This window comes from Orbicella faveolata, unplaced genomic scaffold, assembly GCF_042242905.1.
Source record: "Orbicella faveolata isolate gen_17 unplaced genomic scaffold, um_ofav_v1 contig_3, whole genome shotgun sequence".
Taxonomy (NCBI): domain Eukaryota; kingdom Metazoa; phylum Cnidaria; class Anthozoa; order Scleractinia; family Merulinidae; genus Orbicella; species Orbicella faveolata.
In genome coordinates, this window is record NW_028301558.1 from 9,972,814 (window position 1) to 9,995,299 (window position 22,486).

The 22,486-nt window shown below is 38.9% G+C and overlaps 1 protein-coding gene and 1 pseudogene across 3 annotated transcripts; both read left to right on the forward strand.

Moving 5' to 3' along the window:
* The first annotated feature begins 807 nt into the window (after window positions 1-807).
* On the forward strand, window positions 808-5,074 carry LOC149106316 (sphingosine 1-phosphate receptor 3-like). 2 transcript variants are annotated; one of them, XM_089298621.1, is made up of 3 exons: window positions 808-1,047; window positions 2,941-3,000; window positions 3,342-5,074. In XM_089298621.1, exons 1-3 carry the CDS (start codon window positions 1,011-1,013, stop codon window positions 4,214-4,216), a joined length of 972 nt encoding a protein of 323 aa, XP_089154747.1. In that variant the 5' UTR covers window positions 808-1,010; the 3' UTR covers window positions 4,217-5,074. The 2 variants fall into 2 exon arrangements, with proteins under 2 accessions (XP_089154747.1, XP_089154746.1); XM_089298620.1 differs by lacking the exon at window positions 808-1,047 and having other exon boundaries at window positions 2,386-3,000.
* Window positions 5,075-8,242: 3,168 nt separating this feature from the next.
* Window positions 8,243-13,294, forward strand: LOC110065925 (alpha-1B adrenergic receptor-like; annotated as a pseudogene). Its single transcript, XR_016210045.1, has 2 exons — window positions 8,243-8,342; window positions 10,586-13,294. The product of XR_016210045.1 is annotated as an alpha-1B adrenergic receptor-like (transcript).
* Window positions 13,295-22,486: the final 9,192 nt, after the last annotated feature.

The following is a 22,486-nucleotide window of genomic DNA, read 5'->3' on the forward strand; positions in this document are numbered from 1 at the left end:
TCTCCATACAAATCTCTATAAATTTGGGTAAAAAAGTTATCCGCATATCTTGCATAAGAAATATTGCTGTAACCAGAATCTTGGCGAGAGTCTGCATATTTACCTTCTTCCATTTACCAGATTCTGAACTTTATCCATTGAACGGTTTGGAGTTTTATTTTGATCTATTTTGAATGGCGTGACACTGAAAACCAGCAATTGTACCATTTATTTAAGTACTACAATCGAAAAACGCTTTATAACTATATGTTTTATAAGAATTTCGAGGCTGAAATTTGCGAAATTTTAAGAATATAAATTTCAGAATAAACCCAAACCTGAGATTTTGAAAAGAATATAATTTTGTGTTGAAAGTTTGTAAATACACTGATTCTAAACGGCAAAACTAGCCAAAAAGCGACAAAAACAACACTAGCACAAACGATCCTGAAGAGGTTATGCACGTAATATCAGGCTTGAATGCCGGCGCCAAATATATTCGAAAACAGAAATGTCATACACTATAACAATCTAAGAATATTTACAAGAATATTTTCAGCCTATGATCCGCAGAAATATAAGAACATTGAGGCTCGACCGGAAAAACAATATTTGAGTGTTTTTAGTCATAACCAAATACTGGCGCAGGTTTGATTGCCAAGTTTTGGTTGCCAAGGTTTGGTTGATATTTATATTAAACTTCAATCCGTTTTCTCCTCGTGATAAGCACGAAAGGGACAATCCCTGATGCGTGCCCACACAACAAAGTTTTGCCTCCAAAAAAACTTTATTACGTTGTTTCCTCGTGCCCTGCACGAGGAAAAAAGGGACAGTCGTTGATGAAGAGAACACCTAAGCACTAAAATCTCGTCTCGTGACATTTGTATGACATTGCAGGGGTTTATTTCCGGTAGTTTCAGGGAATTTGCTTTATAAAATGCTTCTAACACTCAAATAGCAGCTGGATCGGCCAAATTAACAAAAGTTCGCTTTTCTTTTCAAAAGCTCCTGGACCCTCTGACTAGAGTCGAATGGATTTTGACAGATCGTTTTCTCTTGATTTTGACGGTAAGTGTTCGTCGATCGGCTTTGCCGTATGATAGAGTATTTTTTTTTTTTTTTTTTTTTTTCATCAATTCTTTCTTCAGATGATACGCTCTTTTTATCTTTTTTTAATGAGTTAATCGTTTTTTCTGTCGGGCCGAAGCTAAACATTTTAATTTTCCTGCTGATTTTAGGCTAAAACATTCCTGTCAATATTCTTAGATTATAGCGAATGACATTTCTGTTTTGGAATGTATTTGGTGTCTGGATTGTTTTAATTTTTTGGAACAATTTTTTAAAAGGTAGTAAACTAGTGAGCAGCATTCTGCGAACTGCAGTTGTAAGACTTGTTTATTCTCCGACGCGTTTCGTCTAACTATCGCAGACTTCTTCTAGTCTTTTTTTTTTTCTTCTATTCAGGGAGTTTCACAAACATACATTAAACGCCTGTATTTAAGCCATACTGGCGGCTATTTCGATGGCCACAAACCAAAAAGGTTTGGCCGGATTTACGAAAGGGAACAGGCGAAGCTGTGAAATATTTACGCAAGGCGTGATAGAGTATGTATAGGGGGGCATAGTTTTAGCTAAAACCTCTCTTATTAAACACGGAGCGATCCTACAAAAAAGGCAAGGGCACGTCACCTTTTAAGCACTTTGTTGGCTTTTGTTTTTGCAATGGTGGCCAAAATAACGGTCGCATAACATAGAAGTCGTGGAGGAATAGCGTTTTTTTTTCGTTAAAACAACGGAGTCTTTCACGTAGAATAATATAAGGTAAATAATAAAAATACAGTGAAAATAAAACTTAGATGCCTTTGGAAAAACAAAAACGATGAATTAATTATCTTCGTCACTTCATGGAACATTCAAATTTCGCCGCTAACTAAAATAACAAAGCTGATGCTTGCGATCAGTAGGCTACAACGAGCTATCTGTTTCCATTTATGTCAGCATGCCGAGAACGAAAACAAATCTCGTAAGAGGTGATTTTGGTTAGCCTGTGAACACAGACGGATTTTGGTGGGATATTTAAAATTATTCAGATTTATAAGCGTTATGATAGTGCCAACAAAGTGCAAATTGAATAACGCTGAGTTATTCGTCAAAATGTTCTATATTCAGAGCAAAGATATTGGAAACAGAAAGTATTACGAAGAAACAAGAGAACTTGAAAAATGGCAAAGTGAGATTTCGCCTGAATATACGGACGTCAGAAAGGAGAAGACTCATGGCTGAATGCAATAAAAACAAAAATTAAGTTCGTAAAAGGCCGACTGAATTTCAGCAGCAAGAGTACAACAGCAGCCAATGTTCTTCAACTTATGGAATCTCTTTTAGATAACCGTGGCTGAAGAATAACCATATTACCGTAGATATAATACATCATCTTCGCTTTCTGCTTGTATCTGTTTTTATTTTTATTTTTATTTTTATTTTTAAGGAGTTTTAGTTTCTAAACGCGTGAATCCTCGAAGGAGCAAAGACACTCTGGCATCAAAAGAACTAGACACGGCATTTTATAAATTTGAGTGAACAGCTCGAATTCACACGATAGGCTTTCGCAAGTGGAGGAAAAAAAATTATGAAGTTGAAATTAAAAAAGTCAATTTTCCTTGAAAACTCTTCTCCTGACGGTATCGTTCATTTAGTTCAAAAGGCATTGCTTACTTGTAAAATAAAACAGAAAATTACACCCGTCGCTCTCCAGAATTTTGTGGCAACGCGCTAAAATCAGTCCTGAGTGAATAAGCCAATCAAATGGGAGCATTGGTAATCCGTTGGGACTTATGATTGGCAGGCTGAACACCTCAGCCTCGTTATATAGGATCACTCCGTGTTTAACAGCAAAGACAAATAAAATAGGGGGTGTGGTGCTTGATGGTTTGAGTGCGTTTCGTTTCTCGATTGCAACAGGCCCAGAACTCCTCGGGCACCTAGCTCTAACCGAAGAGAGACGCCTGGGACGACGGCTAGGTAAGCAGCGTCAGGTTTCATTTTTGCAGTTTGCTGTTGAAATATGATTCTTAACTCTTGAATAACAACAGGTAACCAGTCTTGAGACATAAGGGTTATATTTACTTTGAAATTCCATTTCCAAGAGGACTCCCGCCTGCTGAATCCTGATTGGTCAATTCAAATTTCAGGCGCACCCTCCGTATGCAAGCTTTTAAAGCAATGAAGGGGATTGAGTTGACTGAGTTATGGCACCTGGGTCTACTCTTTTGCTCGCAAAGAAAGACGTCTGTTTGAACTGATGCTCATACAGGCTCTCAAACTTCAAACTTACTCTTGATTTCTGTTGTTTGATTTCCCAGACCAAGATTCCACAGCTTATACCACAGTCTTTCTGTCGCTCTCCGTGTTGACCGTGGTGTTAAACGCCTTGGTAATAATAACAATATGGAAAGATCCATTTAAAAACCTCAAAGGAATTCCAAACTACCTGTTATTAAACCTCGCTGTTAGTGACTTGTTTGTGGGTATTCCAGCCGAGTTACTTATCGCTCTTCTTCAGTGGTATCCTTATAAAGGTGTTGCGAAAGCAGCAGAGATGTCAGCGAATTTTGGTTTTTACGCCTCAGGTCTGACATTGCTGGTTCTTGCAGTTGAACGACTAATTGCAATTTCATACCCGTTAAAGAGGGCCGCTTATTTAACGTACACTAATCTGACACTTCGAGTTTTGTGCATCTGGCTCTTCGCTGGGTTGATAGCAATCCTTCCCGAGCTTGAGACGGATTCAATTTTCAGGAACACAGTAATTATTTTCGATTCCTTTGGCATCCTGATATTAACCTTAATAGTCGCCTGCTACGCAAGAATCTTCTTCTTGGTGAGAAAATGTTCGCATCGAGATTTAACGACTGAAGCCGGGTGTGAGGAGCGACAATGTTTAACAGAAAATGCTGGAGAGAGAGAAAAGATAAAAAGAAGAGAAAGGAGCTTGATCCGTTATGTGGTCATCCTGGTTGGGTTATTGATCGTATGTTGGGCTCCATATTCCGCGCTGGGAAACATTGCTCTATTCTGTGGAAAAAGCTGTGTTATCCCTGACGCACTTACAACCATGGCAAGTTGGTTATGTTTTCTGCATCCGCTGGCCAATCCGATCGCTTATTCGTTGTGCACGAGAAAGTTTCGACGGGCACTTTGGAAGATAATCTGCAAGTGCAACAGCGCGCTGCTATGATGCACCATTGCCTAAAACATTTATCAATCTAGAGATCAAGCCTACTACTAAACAGGTCCACATCAAACGATTCCATTATCTCCAATCTCTACCATGAAATTTTTCAGATTGTATATCTTATAGTTAAGTAAATCAGTAGCAATTAAAGATTAGGCATGCGCGGTGAGTGGCTGATTGAATGGCTGTAGTCGGCTCAAATATCTAGAAAAACTTTGCCGAGGTCTTGGGTACCATGTCTAGGACAAAGACAGCAAATAGCGTTTTCATTTTTGTTGAATAGAAGTGCCAAAAGTAATAACGAAAGATTTTGAAAGCGCGAAATTACGTAGAGTAAACAAGCCATTCAAATGCCGCCGCTCACTAAAGAGCGAGGAGAAGAGTCTTTCGCCCAGATAGCTTTTATTTTCCGAATCGTATACGTCTTTTTACTTACGTTTTTTTTTAAAGTTTACTTAGCCTATATAATTTAATGGGAACCAAAACCTAAAATTCTAGGAACTTGAGCAAGAGAATGTGTCAGTAACTCAGGGTCCGTATCGTGAAGAACTGCCGGCGTAATAAGCCAATTAAATTCTAGGATTCAAGATTCCGGATCCATGAGATGCAAGCCCTACTTTTACAATAACTGTCTAATTTCTCGCGCGCTGATTGGATCATTTCAATCATCGATACGAGTACAGACGGATAAAATTTTAACTTATGCAAGCCTTCAAGTTCAACTTTCAGCTGTCAGACTGTCAACTTTTAAACCAATGAGATTTTATGGACTTTTTTAAGTAGCCAATCAAAAAGCGAGAAAAGCTATTGACAATACTCGCGTCATTTTGAATAAAATTCACTTATCTTTGTTTATGGCAATTTTATGGCGTCTTTTCCCCTCATTTACTCCGGCATTTGACCATTTTACCTCCGGTTCGTGGTTCCACAGCCACTAACAATGTTATGACGAAACTTATCATCAATAACAGGACAGACGCACAAAAAACTGACGTCACTTTGTTAATTAGCAGTTATTACTAGATTGCACCACAGGCGGCCCAAGCTCGCGATGCGAGGAGTTATTATTTATTTATTTTTTAATCTTTATGCGAACTAAGAAAAAGTAAAGTTCTTTAATAGTAGAGGAAAACCGAAAAGCGATAACTCGCTTAGAAGGCTCAGGATCGAGCTGAGAAGCGAGATGACAATAGAAAGACAACAAGGCATTGAGGTAAGTCATTTTTATCGCAAAAATATCAAAATTTCAGCTATAATGTCGATTACCGTTTTTCCCCATACAAACCTTTATAAATTCAAACCGTTCTAACGCAGCACAACCATATGCTGCAAGGCGAAGGTCACGTTTCGCGTAACCAAACTCGGTCGTTATGTAATAGTAGATGTCGGCGGTAACTGTGTCACGTTTCGCGTGCTGAACGTTCGCATAAAGATTAAAAAATAAATAAATAATAACTCCTCGCATCGTGAGCTTGGCCCGCCTGTGCTCTAGGTTATGGCTGCAACTTGAGCCGTATTATTTCTAGCCAAACATGCTACCAAACCCCCGAAAATGGTAGCAGTGAGGATAGTGAAGTAGATAATCGGTTGGAAAAAAGAATTTACTGACCAGAGGTGGAAACACCCAAAGTTTACTTGCTATAGGTGGAGACAAAAAAGTCAGCATTTTGGAGTGACCTTGTCCTTTAAAAGGAGCTTGAATGGGTATTGTGTTCCGACGTGTCCCCATGCTTGGCGAAATGCTATTCGCAAAGTACTCTCTATCAGCAATCACGTGAGTTTTTCAGTGAATGATGATTGATACGTGCTAATCATTGCGTAATGTGGAATTACTCTTTTCTTTAAAAAAAAAAACACTAATATATTAAAGAAGAAAAAATTGCATAAAGCCGGCAATACCCAACGCTTCTTTAACTGAAAATAATGATTCTGACAGTAAACTTTCACAAAGATGTTTTCTCCCGACTAAAATGCCCAGAGCAGGAAGGTTATTTAAAAACTGTTCACCAGCGCTGTAAGACAACGTTGGCAGATATAAGCCAATCTTTTCCTATCTCCATCGAAGCACTACGTAAACGTTGAGTGAGGTACCCCGAACAATTGAGATCAACACTTTCCCCGACAAATGAACTTAGAATTGAAACAAAATTAAAACAAGGTGCCATTAACAATTTTCCTGAGCAACAAATTAACTGGCAGAAGATTTGAAAACAATTTATTTGAGTTTATTGGACCAACAGATCCATTTCTAGTGCAACACGCGCAGTTAATTACGTAATAAGTTGTTAGAGATGTCAAACCATGTGAGCGCTCGCAAAACAGTGGAATCAGGAAAAGTTAACAGATGACCGATCAGACCCATATTTGCGTATTCTGACTGCTACCCCCCCCCCCCCTTCCACGTACAAACCGTAACTGACGGTCCCTGAACAACATCCAAGACAAAAGTTTCTTGAAGCGTTTTAATCACTTTCTTGTAAATCTCTAATGACTCAGTTTTCTGACAGTAGGCTGGTTGATTGATACGTTATTCTAATTTTGTGCTACCTGTATCTTATCATTGACCCGAAATAAAAAAAATAAAAAAATAAACAAAACACAATCACAAAATGCTAGCCGTTTCTTTTTGTTATTCCGCGGTCGTATTTGCCAACCAATACACAAATGAATTCTTCCTAAAAATAGTTCCCTGGATATAACAGCAGGTTACGTGACAGTAAATTTGCTCGTGATCAATACTCAACTTCTCATGACATATGGCGTGACCACAAGAACCGGAAAAGAAAACCTGAGGACATTAATTGCAGTACGAGATTAAATCCAAATTGTAGTTTTCCAGCTATGTTCTAACGTGGTCTGGATCATCTCTCTACACATCGAGTTTCAAATAAACGGGGTTGATTTTAGGCCAAGAAAAACAGAATTGCATTTGAAATAGCAGAGAATTTTAAAACATACTATAGTAATTATTGAAATTAATGAAAATTAATTTTTAATTAAAAATTAATGAAAAAACAAGCGCAAATCCAAGGGTAATGGGCTTAAAATCAAAATAACCGAGTTGGAATTAACGGGGCACAACTGACGACACAACAACAACAACTACAACAACAACAACAACAACAACAACAAGGTTTATTTGTACTGTAACAAAACCTGAAGCAATGAATTGGTTATTGTTATTGGTTTTTAGCCTTCCTCGCAGACACTTCTAAATTTTGTCAGGAACGCGGGAGACAAACGCGTGACGAACCCAAAAACATCTGTGCATTGGTGATAATTGATGAATAGCTCATCAGCCATTTTATTATTAACTTGCTTGGATGTGCAAATGTGTTTAGAAAAGAAAATAGCTTTTACGATGGGTAGAAATGACACTTCATTTGCGGTGTAAATCGACAAGAGACCTTTATTGTCGGGTAAATTCAGTTGGTAAGAATTCCAAAGCGGAAGTTATTCAAACATTTTTTTTATTATTATCATGCTATTTTAGATTAATTTAATTTAAGTGCCATTTAGGTCAGAGCCAGATACTGGCGCAGGTTTCATTGCCAAATTTTCAGGTTGATATTTATATTAAACTTCAATCCGTTATCTCCTCGTGATAGGCACGAGGTCTTAAAAGGGACAATCCCTGATACACACCCACACAACGAAGTTTTGCCCCCAAAAAACTTTATTACGTTGTTTCTTCGTGGCCTGCACGAGGGAAAAAGGGACAGTTGTTGATAAACACCCACGCACTAAAATCTCTCAGGTATTCAGACCTATTTCTGTTTCTCATCAAGCAAGTTGATGGATCTGTAATCCCAATGCTGTTGTTATTACATCTTATTACTGACCCGAATTATGAACGAAATAGATAGAAAAGCAAAATAGTGATTCATTTTGTTTAATATTCAGGAATTTGCCAATCGTTGTCGCTAGCAGGGTGGAAACGTCTCGTGATATTTGTATAACATTTTAGGGGCTTATTTCCGGTAGTTTCCAGGAAACAGGGAAACTGTTAAGTTGCTTTATAAAGTGCATCTAACACTCAAACAGCAGCTGGATCGATAGTTTAACAAAAGTTCGCTTTTCTTTCCAAAAGCTTCTGGATCCTTCGGCTAGAGTAGAATGGATTTTGCCGGTAAGTGTTCGTCGATCGGCGGCTCAATAGTTTTGCCGTAACCTAGAGTATTTTCTTTCATCAATTCTTTGTTCAGACGAATTGCACTCTTTTTTTTATAAGAATATTGTTTTTCTGGCGATTTTAGGCTCAAAAAATTCTTGTAAATATTCTTAGATTATAGTCCACGACATTTTTGTTTTCGAATGTATTTGGTGTCTGGATTAGGTAACAGTAATCTTAGAGGACGCCTGCAGATGTCACGCACATAACTTCTTGGAGAAATGTTATTAGTTTATGTTATTTTGTTGGTTTTTGGCCAGTTTTGCCGTTTATAGAAAAAACAAAATTTATACGGTTAAGTTAAAAACGTATGCAAATTTTTAGCACCCAAAATTATATTCTTTTCAAAATCTCAGCCACCGGTTTATTCTTAAAATATTTTTAAAATTTAAGAAATTTCAGCCCCGATATTCTTATAAAGTATTTAAGAAATAGAAAACATGTACCGCATTTCTATCGAGTTCTCGAAACATGAGTGGAAGTTTGGGAGAACGAAAAATGCTGTGGGAACACGAGCCGTAGGCTAGTGTTTCCACAGCTTTTTCGAGTTCTTTCAAACTTTCACGAGTGTTTTTATTAAACAATCAGATTATTCGCTCTCGATTTCTATCGCGTGATAGTTGACGAGGACGCAGCCCGAGTCAACTATCAAAACTTTATCTAAATCCTCTTCACAGACATTTCGAAAATGCCAAGAAGCGGCCGTCATTTTGTCAACAAGTGCACACTGCTACGCTACTCTCTATCTACCACAGAATAGATAGTGAGTAGCGTAGCCAATCATAAAGCGGCATTCGTGATAGAACGCTAATAGAAACTAAAAACTAAAACTAAAACTCGAGAACTGTTGTTGGTGACTGACGTTTCGACAACCTGAGCGGAAGTCATCTTCAGAGTCAAGAAAATGGTGTTTGTCAGTCGATGATGTTTTAAGTCTGGTCCGTTGAACGTGATTAGTCAGTTTAGCCATGATGGTATTGGCTGGAAGACTCGTGTAAAGTTTGTCACCAGTCATTGGTGGGTTTCGATCCGTCTATTGTTAGTCAAATAGGTCGGTTTTTGGTCCGTGTATTGTTAAGTCGGTCTGTTAGAAGTCCGTTTATCGGTTTCGTTTCTGTCGTGGATAAGTCGTTTGTAAGGCGCCGGTAGTTGTTGACATCTGTTAAGAGGCGTTTGTTCTAGGTTAGTGAACCAGCTTTCCAGACTCAGTCGTTGAAAATAGTTTGTACTGTAGGTTAAGCACTGAGCAGTCCCAGTCAATGCTGTGGTTTGTCAGTTGATGATGTACAGCAATGTGATTGTTGGCATCACCATTTCTCGTGGCTCGTTTGTGCTCAGTCAGTCTCGTGTTAAGGTTTCTGCCAGTCTCACCAATGTAGGAAGCCTGGCGGTCGGAGCATTTGATCTTGTAAACTGCTCCCTGTCTGTCGTTAGGTTCGTCTCTGTCTTTCACGTTGGTCAGTAAGTGTCGTAACGTAGTTGTAGGTTTGTGGGCTACACGAGTGTTGTAGGGCTGTAGGATCCGTGCGATGGTCTCAGAAGTGCCCTTAATGTAAGGTATAGTCACTGTAGTAACAGGTGTAGGGTTCTTGTTCGTAGGTCGGTAGGTCGGTAAATGTTTCGTCTAATAAAGTCAGCGTTGTAGTTGTTTTTGTGAAAAACACGTTCAAGGTATCTGTTTTCGTCACGTAAGCTGTCCGGTGTGTCACAAACTAGTTGCGCTCGTCTCGTCAAAGTCTTTATAGTCGTGGCTTTGTGTGAAGTCGGGTTGTAGGATGATTCGTCGAGTAATCTGTCGGTATCTGTCGGTATGCGTCAGTATGCGTCGACTTATAACATCATCGACTGACAAACGCCATTCACTTGACTCTGAAGGTGACTTCCGCTCAGGTTGTCGAAACGTCAGTCACCAACAACAGTTCTTTTCAGAACTACACTCACCCGGACGATCACACTATACGAACTACTGATACTCCTGGGTTCAAACCATTTACAAAGAAAAGAAAGAGTGTATACATAGAGCAACTGTTCATGAATATTTGTCTAGCAAACCCAGGACTCAACTCATAGTGTTAATGCTATATTTTGAAGCCTAGAGTAATGGCATAATTTACGTACAAGGAGGATATTTACTTTATTCATACTTTTCGGAGGGCTAGTCTTCAGGGCTTACTCTTGATTTCTGTTGTTTGTTTTCGCAGACCAAGATTCCACAGCTCATGCTGCAGTCTTTCTGTCGCTCTCCGTGTTGACCGTGGTGTTAAACGCCTTGGTAATAATATCAATATGGAAAGATCCATTTAAAAACCTCGAAGGAATTTCAAACTACCTGATATTAAACCTCGCCGTTAGTGACTTGTTGGTGGGTATACCAGCCGAGTTATTTACCGCTCTTCTTCATTGGTTTCCCTATGAAAGCGTTATGCAAGTAGTGGACATTACATCGGCTCTTGGTTTTTACGCCTCAGGTCTGACAATTTTAGGCCTTGCAGTTGAACGAATGATTGTAATTTCACACATTCATTAAAGAGGGCAGATCATTTAACGTACACTAATCTAACACGTGGAATTTTGTGCGTCTGGCTCTCGGCTGGGTTGATAGCAATCCTTCCCGTGCTTGAGTGGAATTCAATTTCAAGGAACAGAATAATTATTTTCGATTCCATTGGCGTCCTGATATTTACCTTAACAGTTGCCTGCTACGCAAGAATCTTCTTCCTGGTTAGAAAAGGTTCGCATCAAAATTTAACGACTGAGGTCGGGCGTGAGGAGCGACAATATTTAACTGAAAATGCACGAGAGAAAGAAAAGATAAAAAGAAGAGAAAGGAGCGTGATGCGTTGTGTGGCCATCCTGGTTGGATTATTGATCGTATGTTGGGCTCCACGGTACGTGCTGGGAAACATTGCTCTACTATATGAAGAAAGCTGTGTTATCCCTGACGCACTTACATCCATAGCATGGTGGTTATGTTTTCTGCATCCGCTGGTCAATCCGATCGCTTATTCGCTGTGCACAAGAAAGTTTCGACGGGCACTTTTGAAGATCACCTGCAAGTGCAACAGTGCGCCGCCAAGACGTGCCATTGCCTAAAACATTTATCAATCTAGAGACCGAGCCTACTACTAAACAGGTCCACATCAAACGATTCCATCATTTCTAATCTCGATCATGAAATCTTTCAGATTGTATAGTTAAGGTGGCTTACTACAGTTTTTCCGAGACTCAGTAGCGCGCGCTACGATTGCCTGCCAGACGTTAGTATTAGTTGTGCGTGCAAAAATGACGCGAGTAACCCTATGAAAAACGAAAATAACTTCAGGACTTGAAAGGCATCAAATCACTTCGGTGTATGTAGCAATAGCTTCAAGCGGTTTTCAAACATGTGTTTAAGCCTAGGGCCAATGAAATATGACAGAAAATGTCCATAAACAACCAGTAAAAGAGCTTTAATTTACTCTTGCTTTCTTGCACGCGATACATGGCGTCACATGAGCGCGCGCATAAATAAAGGGCATGCGCAGTTCAATTCTCATCCAAGGCTGTAAAAGCCAGTCTTTGATCGAGGATTGCAAGAAAACCTACCGTACAACCCATGATGAAATTTTCACAGTTGATTTTTAGGGGTGAATCGCGTTTAGAGTCAAAATTTTAAAAAAATCTGTAAGACAGATTTTTAGCTATTTTTGATTTCAAATTTTCTTAATTTGCGAAAAATCTGTCTTACAGATTCTTAGTTTACTTTGCATGAATGTTAACTCAGAGCAAATTTCTTATTCCTGAAATTTTGAGGTGGGGTCATGCGGGTGGATTTTGAGAAAAACGTCATTTAACCTATTAGTGCCCAGTCTCTCCTTAAGTACTCGGTCATTCATTTTGGCCATTTGTGGACGTTTAAATTGTTCAAGTTTCACCTAGAATGGTAAAAACTTAAGCAAACAGTAAATACAGAAAGGAAAAACATCTTGGAACATTTTTCAAAAGAGTTAGAAGTTGGGCTGTTATAATCCATCAAAGCTGTAGTAAGCCACCTTAAGTAAACCAGTAGCAATTAAAGATTAGGCATGCGCGTTGAGTGGCTGAATGAATAGCTGTAGTCGGCCTAAATACCTAGAGAAACTTTGCCGAGGCCTTGAGTGCCATTTCAAAGACAAAGCCAGCAAATAAAGTTTTCATTTTTGTTAAATAGAAGTGCTAAAGTAGTAACGAAAGATTTTGAAAGCGCGAAAATACGCAGAGTAAAGAAGCCATTCAAATGCCGCCGCTTAATAAAGAGCGAGGAGAGGAGTCTTTCGACCAGATGGCTTTATTTTCCAAATCTACGTCTTTTTACTTCACGTTGTTTTTTTCTTTAAGTTTACTTAGCCTATATAATTTAAAGTGAACCAAACCCTAAAATTCTAGGAACATGAGCAAGGGGATGTGTCAGTAACTTGAGGTCCGTATCGTAAGGAACTGCTGGACGTCATGAGCCAATCAAATTCTAGGATTCAAGATTCCGGATCCATGAGATGCAAGCCCTATTTAGCATTTATTAGTAGATTGCAGACATCACTTGTGGCACAGTTGCGATTACGGGAGAAGGTCACTCTAAAAAACGTATTTTTTGTCAACGCAAATTAAAATCTCGCACTAAGTTTAGCTACTCGCCGAAGTTTCAGACTCTAAAGTGCTGGTTTTCCTTATGAAATTCGTCTCCAAAAGAGCCTAAAATTCGACACCGTTGCCGCCATTTTGAACAGTATTTAGCAGCCAGGCCGCGCTTTCGTGACGTCTTTCCGTCCTAGGGATTTTGTCCATGGCTTCCGACAAGCCTTTTAACTGACTCTTAACTACCACTCTAGGTTATGGCTACAACTTGAGCTGTATTATTTTGAGCCGAACATGCTCAAAACCCCGAAAATCATAGCCGTGAAGATAGTGAAGAGGATAATTGGTTGGTAAAAAATAATTTTTTTTGACCTTTGCTTGTGAAGGATGCCAAGTAAGTTGCGGGTTTTTCAGCTTCCCGCGAATTTCGAGTTGCATGGAATGACGTCACATAAACACGGCCTGGCTGCCAAGTACAGTTTCAAAATGGTCGAATTTTGGTCTTCTTTCGAGACGAAATTCTTTAGGATAGCAGGCACTTTAGGGGTGGGAAAACCCACTGTTTGCTTGCTATAGGTGGAGACAAAAAAGACCTTCTCTTTTAAAGGGAACTTGAATGGGTGGTGTGTTCACGAGTCACGACGTGTCCTCATGCTTGGCGTAATGTATTCGCAATCAAAGTTCTCTATCAGTAAACACGTGAATTTTGTAGCGAATGATGATTGATAAAAGGAAACCTTTGCATAATGTGGAATTACTCTTTTCATAAAAAACATTAATACTCTAAGGGAAAAAATTACATAAAACAATACCCAACGCTTCTTTAACTGAAAATAATGATTCTGACAATAAACTTTCACAAAGATCTTTCCTTCCGACTGAGCCTTGAGCAGGAAGGTTCTTTTAAAACTGTTTACCAACATTTTAAGACAACGTTGGTACATACAAGCTAACCTTTTCCTGACTCTTTCCTAGTCTCCATCGAAGCACTACGTAAACGTTGAGTGAGGTACCCCCGAACAATTGAGATCGACACTTTCCCGGACAAATGAACCGGGAATTGAAAGAAAATTAAAACAAGCTGTCATTAACAATTTTCCCGATTTTCCCGATCAACAAATTAACCATATTTGTATAGTCTGACTGCGCCCACCCCTCCCCGGACAGCCCGTAAGAGGTGTGTTTTAATTACTTTCTTATAATTTCTTACTTTTCTGACAGTAAGTTGGTTGATTGATAAGTCATTCCAGTATTGTACTACCTGTATCTTATCATTGACCCGAAATAATAGAAATTAACAAAACACAATTACAAAATGTTAGCCGGTTCTTTTTGTTATTCCGCGGTCGTATTTGCTGACCAATTCACCAAAGAATTCTTCGTAAAAATAGATCCCTAGTAATAACAGCAGGTTACGTGACGGTAAATTAGCATGTGATCAAGACTCAACTTCTCGTGACATATGGCGTGACTACAAGAACCGGAAGAGAACATATGAGGACGTTAATTGCAGTACAATATTAAAGGTGCAATGAAAAATCCAAATTGTAGTTTTCCAGATATGTTCTAACGTTGTATGGCGTCATCTCTCTACAAATCCAGTTTGAAATAAACAAGGTTGATTTTAGGCCAAGAAAAACAGAATTGCTTTTGAAATAGCAGAGAATTTTAAAACATCCTATAGTAATTAATGACTGAAAAAACAAGGGACAATCTAAGGGAAATGGGCTTGAAATCAAAATGACCGAGTTGCAATTAACATGACACAACTGACAGCTGAAAGTGGTTGTTAGCCTTCCTCGCAGACACTCCTTAATTCCGTCACGAACGCGTGACGAACCCAAAAGCATCTGTGCTTTCTTGATGATTGATGAATAGCTTATCAGCCATTTTATCAGTGCTTGGATGTGCAAATGTGTTTAGAAAAGAAAATTGCTTTTATAACGGGTTGAATTAACACCTCGTTTGTGGCTTAAATCGACAAAAGACCTTTATTGTGCTGCAAATTCAGTGCGTAAGAATTCCCAAACCGGAAGTTACGCAAACATTTTGTATCTTAATTTTAGGTAAGTGCCATTTCAGTCATAGCCAGATACTGGCGCAGGTTTGATTGCCAAATTTAGGTTGATATTTTTATTAACCTTCAATCCGTTATCTCCTCATGATAAGCACGAGGTCTTAAAAGGGACAATCCCTGATGCACACCCACACAACAAAGCTTCGACCGGTATTAAAAAAAAAATAGAATTACTAATTTCCTTCTACCAAGATCGATCTTTTATTCCAACATTGTTGTAACTACATCTTACTATTTACCAGGAGTATAAACCAAACACAAGAGCAAAATATTACTTGTCATTGCTATTCCTACATGTTTTTGGCGAAACCGTTGTCGGATTCATCGCAATTAGGGCGGAAACGACATTTGCAGGGTTTAATTCAGGGGCTGATTTCCGGGAAACAGAGGATACCGGATGCTCTATTAGATGTATTATCCAATCAGCAGCTGGGATAGCTCTATGGCCGGTTTCACTGGTCTTTGATCGCGAAGAAGAGGAAAATTTGAACCTTAAGCTTGTCATTTTAAACCTTGCTGTGTGTCAGCTTCTCTTGCAAATGGCTTGTGGACCCTCCGACTCGATTTCGACAGCTCGAACGGATTATGACGGTACGTATTTGTCGATCGGCGACTCGGTAGTTTTGCAGTATGATCAATCAATTTTTTCATTGATGATTTCTTCAGATGAAGGATAGAGATTATATGTAAAGCAAACCGAGGACTCAAATCGCAGTGTAAATGCCAGGAATTAGAATTAAGAGACTAAAGAAGAGACTATATAACACACACCACAAATGAATCTAAATAAAAAGCAATTGTTTACAAAGGTAGCTTGATTCCTTGTCTTCCGTTGTGCCGAGTTTTGTTTTGTCCTGCCGAGTTTTTCTGTGAGCACTTCGAGGTGACGCGAAGGTAGGTGAATTTGGTTTCCCCGAAAACGTGTTTGTTTACGGCTACTCGAATTACATGGTTTAAATCAAGTTTATATTTTGTCCGTCTAGAAAGCCCAAATGAGCCAATTCTTGGCATAAAGGATGAAGAGTGATAAAGCTACCTGTTAAATATAAACTTTTCCTGGCCTGTTTAATTCTTTGACCTAAATTCACTTCTCAATATTTCCTTAGTACTTTTGCGTATTTGCCTATTCTCGGCCACCCTGCTCGCTTTCAACACTAAAAGCGCTCATAGTTTTGTGTGGAGTATTCGTGTCAAGTCAGTTGTAAAAATAAAGCTGTAATTGGGTGGCATGCCGAAAACTATGAGCTCTGACTTAACCCCGTTTTTAATACCCAACTCTGTTTTAGCCTCGCTTGACTGCACTCAAGAGAAAAACTAGGTGTGCAAAAAACTTCCTTTTCTAACATGAAACAAAGCTCTTTAAGGATAATTTGTGATCGAAATATCAAAACACAAGCCTTATAAGTGATTTAACAACAAAAAATGGTGATAAAGCGTTGTTTATTCTGAGGAATCGCGTGCACTCTTTTGTGGCCGAAAACTGGGCCCGCTGGCCGATAACTGGGCCCACGAACGAAGCCTCCATTTTCGTTATTACTCGGGAGAAAACAGCGTTGAGCAGTCGATAGCTCTACATGTGTAAACTGAATGCTAAAGTTAGTTATGCGAGAAATTTTGAGTCCTTACGGCTATTCCAAGGTAAGAAATACAAGTTTACGTTCTTTGTGGCCGAGAACTGGGCCCTATACTGTATATTTACGTTCTTTGTAGCGGAGCTCCTGCGCTGCAGGAAACAGAAATTTTTCAAAGTAGCTGGAAGTTAGAAAAATTGTAAATGACAATTTGCTGGATGTGGGGATGTGTCTAGAAAAGAAAATTGCTTTTATATAATGGTTCAATTAAAACTTTATTTGTGGTGTAAATCGACAACAGACCTTTACTGTGTTCAAACATTTTATAGCTTTAAAGGGTTATTTTAGCCATAGCCAGATGCTGGCGCAGGTTTATTTTCCAAATTTAAGCCAGTAATATTTGTATTAAACTTCAATCCGTTATCTCCTCATGATAAGCACGAGGTCTTAAAAGGGACAGTAACTGATGCACACCCACACACCAAAATTTCCCCCGGCCGATAAGTTTTCAATTGCCGTGCCACAACAGGATGTAATAAGTCTGAGCGGGTTGCCCGTTTTGTGCGTTTTGATATTTCCAAAGGCAACTCCTGGTCTCGCTTCTTTATTTAAAACCCACTTAGCTACTTCGTGAGCAATCTCACCCTTTCCTAGCCATTTAGAACACCAACTCTCTACTAATGCCAAATGCTTAGAGGTAGGATCCGATTGCAAAGATTTATAATGTAACTGGTTGTTGAGTTGACCAAACATTTTTTCCTCGTACTCTTTTTCATCAAGTAATACAAATCGAGAGCCTTTCTCTTGTATACGAATCACTACATTAGAATTTTTAAGTTCTTTAAGCGCCGTCCGTTCTTTTTTAGAAAGGTTATCTCTGGCTTGTCTAATTTCTAATGTGTAATAAAGACAACGGCAATTGAAAACTTATCGGCCTTTACAGAATTCTATTTACAACCACTTGCCCGAAAATTACCATCGTTTATTAAGGACACCACCGATCTGCTTAACAAAATAGAAGATCTAAATGCAAGCGGCCCCTTTCCAACTGGGACCTTACTGGACTCGTGGGACGTGGTTTCAATGTTTCCTAACATCGATAACAAACTCGGCCTCACTGCAGTAAGTAAGGCTTTGAATGCTAGAGAAAACAAATTTCCATCCACGACTTGTATTTTAGAAGCTGTAAAAATTTGTTTGAAAAGTAACCATTCTGTTTTTAAGGAAAATTTCTTTCTTCAAATCCATGGCACAGCTATGGGCCCAAAGAATGCTTGCAGTTATGCCGATCTAGCCATGGGCGAAATTGATCTCAAAGCTAAGTTTTCTGGTCCAATAAAGCCGTCCTTATGGTGGCGATATCGAGACGATGTCTTTGATCTTTGGCAGCAAGGCCTTCCTGCCCTACATCAATTTACGGATTACGTTAATTCTCTGTATCCTACTATTCAATTTGAGTTAGTTTTTTCTGAGCGTGAGCTTCACGTATTGGATCTTACTTTATATCTTATCGATGGGTTTATTAAGACAGACGTCTATTCCAAACCTACAGACAGTCACTTATATCTTCCACCTTCTAGCTGCCATCCTAAGCATGTTTTCAAGGCTATTCCTTTTGGAGTAGCCACAAGATTAAAAAGAAATTGCTCGGAAGAAATTTTTCTCGCCGAGAGAACAGCTGAGTACAAAGGGTATCTTGTTAACCAGGGTTATTCCTCTAAATTAGTTTCTGATCAATTCTCCAAAGCCTCCGCCATTCCTAGAAATGATTTACTTAGGACTCGTGGAAAGGAAACGAAGAAATTATTTCCATTTGTGATTACATTTAATCCAAATTTACCCGACTTGGGCAACATAATCAGAAAGCATTTTTTCATTCTACAATCCAACCCCAAATTAAAAGAACTTTTCCCTCGAAGTTCCATCATACCATATGTTCGTCGGTCAAAAAAATCTCAAAGAATTATTAGCACCATCTCGTTTCAAAGCTGTCGAAGAGGGACAAATAATTCTTCACAACAATGGTTGCTTCAAATGTGATAAGAATAGATGCAACCTTTGTCGAAATTTCTTTGTTGAATCCAAATCATTTCTTAGTTTTCAGACGGGCAAAAAATACACCATTCATTCCAGACTTTCTTGTGATTCAAAAAATGCAATTTATTTGGCTTCTTGCAAGAAATGTCGCTTGCAATACGTGGGATCTGCCACTACCGATTTTAGAATTAGGTTTTGCAATCACAAGTCTGCTATGATCACGAACAAAACAGCTTGTGAAGTAGCAATACATTTTAACAAAATCCCACACACTCTAGGTGACTTTTCCTTCCAATGTATATTGATCAGGTACAGACCCCAAACAACTCTGAGGAGATCGATAGGCTTCTAATTACAAAAGAGGCTTATTGGAGTGCTCAGCTGTTTTCTTTGGCACTCCATGCTTTAAATAAAAGAAAGGAATTTCATTCGAAAAATAGAATTTGTTATAATTAATTTCCTCTCCTATATTGTACGTTATTGATTGATCGTTGAAAGGCCCTTTTCTTGGATTTTGTCAGCCTTTTAGGTGTTGATTAGACTCAAAGGTCCTGTCAAGGAATCTTATTATGATTAATATTATTTAAGGGCCCCTCCAGGGATTCGTTGCTAATTTGCCCTTTCAGGCTCCAAAGGCCTCGTTTTGGGATTTTGTTACAGTTGATGTTTTCAGTTATATATAGGGGAGGGTTTTACTTTTTCCAATGCTTGCCGCGTTGCCTCTTCGGTTATTTTATTTGTTTTAGCCAGTTTGGTTTTTAGTTTTTAGTTTTTATCTCTCATACTCTGCCGATTATTTTCATGGTAGTTTGTTTTCGATTCATTCAATATTTTTTCGCTTTGTTGATTTTGTTTTTTGTCCTTTGTTAATCAGCACCACTTTCTGTTCTTTCATGTGATTTTGTACTTTTATTAGTTGTCACTTGTAATTACGTAATCACTAGCACCTTAATCTTATTTAAAGCTCGCGTTTATTCAAAAGTTGGAATAACTGAAGAAGGTCTAATGTACTGTATCTTACTGAAAACAACAAACTTCAGCGAGAGATGTAGGAATGTGGGATACTGACCTTCAGCATGCGATCCAGCTTGTCTCTTCTACCAATACACGCGAGCCAAGAGCAACAAAAGCTCTGGTCACAGCGACTTTCGGAGCTAAACGGCTTCTGTTAATTATGTTCCTGTAGTACACAGTGCAAACTATGGCCAGCAATACTTCATCCAGGTTGTTGGTAACATTATAGGCTATTGCACCTAGTGGTATCACTGAATCACGAACAACAACAACCGAAAGTCGGAACAACACCAGTTTTGCAAATGTGTAAAATTTGCAATACGATGACAGACGGCTCTCCGTTATTTTGCTTCAAAACAATAATAAACTTTTCTCTTTTCCCGAAATTTTTGCTTAAAAAGTCGAAGTAATGTGTCTGCAGCATCTTTCTATCCTCAATATAAAATGACACGAAACTGATGGTTTACAAATTTAGAGAAATCGTGCCTAATCGAAACGCCATTTTCTCGCTTTGTGAAACGAGCTGCAAAGCGCAGTTTAAAGCGGATGTGACGTCATTTTTCGTTGGATGATGCATTTACGAAAGTTTCAGGGGTCTTCTGCCCCGCCCCTGGTCCAAACAACACAATTTGCAATCAATTGCCCAATTTCATATCGCGCGGGAGACTGGCACTAAAGGATTTTTGCGAACTTTTTATCAAATTTGAATGGTGGGCGATTTTGTAGAAGGCACTTTGAGTCAGTGACAGAGATCTTCAATTCCACATCCCTTGTCGGTCAAAACTGTGGTGCCTTTTTCCTTCATCATGTTAAGAACGCCACAGTCTGAAGTTAAATCATTATCCGTAATTGATCCTGGGTATGTTTCAGTACACATGACCAAGTTACCATACGGTGTGATCTATATGCCAGTTTTGCCAGTGTCATGGTTCTTATAAGAACTAAATGTTGCACAGCTGATGTCATAATTCTCAGAGTAAGAGATCCAGTTTTCAGTGCAATCACCCAGAAGAACAGTATCCTGAAAACCTGAGGCCCAGAGATCTTTTGGTAATAATGAGGACATCTCTTCAGGTAAAGGGTTGAGGTCTATTGCATCGAAAACAGTAGAAAGAAAAACAGCCCAGGCACTAAAAGTTCTGGACTGAGTCAAGTCACTTGTATTTGTCATAAATCCCCTTATTTCTAGATGGAGGGTGTGCCTGCATATTGTTCAGTAGAAAGCACATTAGTTCTGTCCTCTTTGTTAGCTTTCTTTGTCCACTTTCATAACCTTTGCAATCAGGATAGACAATTGCAGAAATAAAGGGCTGGACACACTCAAAAAGACAGTCAAAGTCATTCAATGATAATCCAGTCATTTACAGAGATTGTTGTGGATACAATTTCAAACAAGCATAGGAGACTTTTGACTGCTTTGAACAAATTGTTTTGGTTGTTTGGCACAAGCCTTATTCTCCGCTTTAAGTGAGTTCCATTCATCAACATTTCATTTACCTGTTCTGTTTTCACTTTCAGTTTCTCTTTTAGATGTTTCGATCCTCAATTTCCTCCCTTAACACTTCACATTCGGAGGGGTCATCTTCCGTTTTATAAACCAGCCTCCTCCTTTTTACTTTCTCATTTGGCTGCTTTGTTAGAGCGCGTTTGGCCGACTCGACGTTTTCACTTGGTGTTGTTTTCTCAGTAATTTTCTTTTTAAGATAACTGTTACTGCATGGCAAGTCTGGAAGGTCATTTATATCCATTCTTGTTGCCTTTATTTTGCAGAATTTTACTGTATGCATGGCGTTTCTCTGGACAATTAGCGACTTTACTTAGACGGTAGTAAGTCAACTTACCATTTGTTCTCCACGAATGCGTACAAATTTAAGTGCTGCAGCACAGTTCCAGTGCTCGACTCCACACTTATTAGAACTACTACTACTAATAACAATAACTTTATTTAAGTGTCAAATGTATTTAGCACTATTAAATGTGTTAATTGGGGACACTGTAAATAAATAAACAAATAGTTCAAATATAACATAAGCTATTAAAAATCCCAACTGGTTGGAGGCTGACTAGTTGGCTATTTACACAATGCAGTCGAGGAGTTGAACTCGGGGCTGCCGAAAACAAATCCAGATAGCGCTAGGGTGAAGGAGTTGAACCAGGGACCTCCAGATTTCAAATCCAGCGCCCTAAACCACTCGCCCACGCCGCCTTCTAGGAATTTCTAATGTGGTAAATTTAATCGTCGGCAGGTCCTCGGTATCTTTTCTGCTTCCTGCTGGTCAGCGTTTCGTGCAAATGACATGGCGCTTAAAATTAACTTCATGATTTGCTTTGCCAAGAACATACAAATAGGCGTCGACAACGTCTTTTCTTGCTGAGGCTAGTTTTGTTAACGTATAGTATTCTCCACCACTTTCCAGGAACTCTTAAAATATTTGCTTGAACACGACCAGTGCCAAGAACGGGAACTCTTTACTTTCTGCGGTGTGCTTTCGTCTACCGCAGCGGACGCCATTGTTATTTTGTCCGCAAAAATCCAGTAGTGCCAGTCTCCCGCGCGACATGAAATAAGGCAATAGAAGCTAATCTTCTGGTTAATTAAGGTAATTCCCCCGAAATAAAACTGCACATAAATTTTTGTTCAAACTTTGTCCAATGAATATATATCATATGAGAACTTAAATTATAGAATAAAAAAGGGGGATGTCCATGCTCGTTAAGGAGCAGTGAGGCATTAATAAGGGCCCATTTTAGCGTTATGTAATGCTTATTACAAGAACGCATTCTAAGTTATTGTAAACTCTTTGTGAGCCCAG

Bases quoted from the DNA above. Each gene is read 5' to 3' on its own strand.
- LOC149106316 (XM_089298620.1), top strand. From the start codon at position 2,814: ATGATTGGCAGGCTGAACACCTCAGCCTCGTTATATAGGATCACTCCG. The intron at 3,001-3,341 runs GTAAGCAGCGTC...TTGATTTCCCAG, and splicing joins ACGCCTGGGACGACGGCTAG to ACCAAGATTCCACAGCTTAT.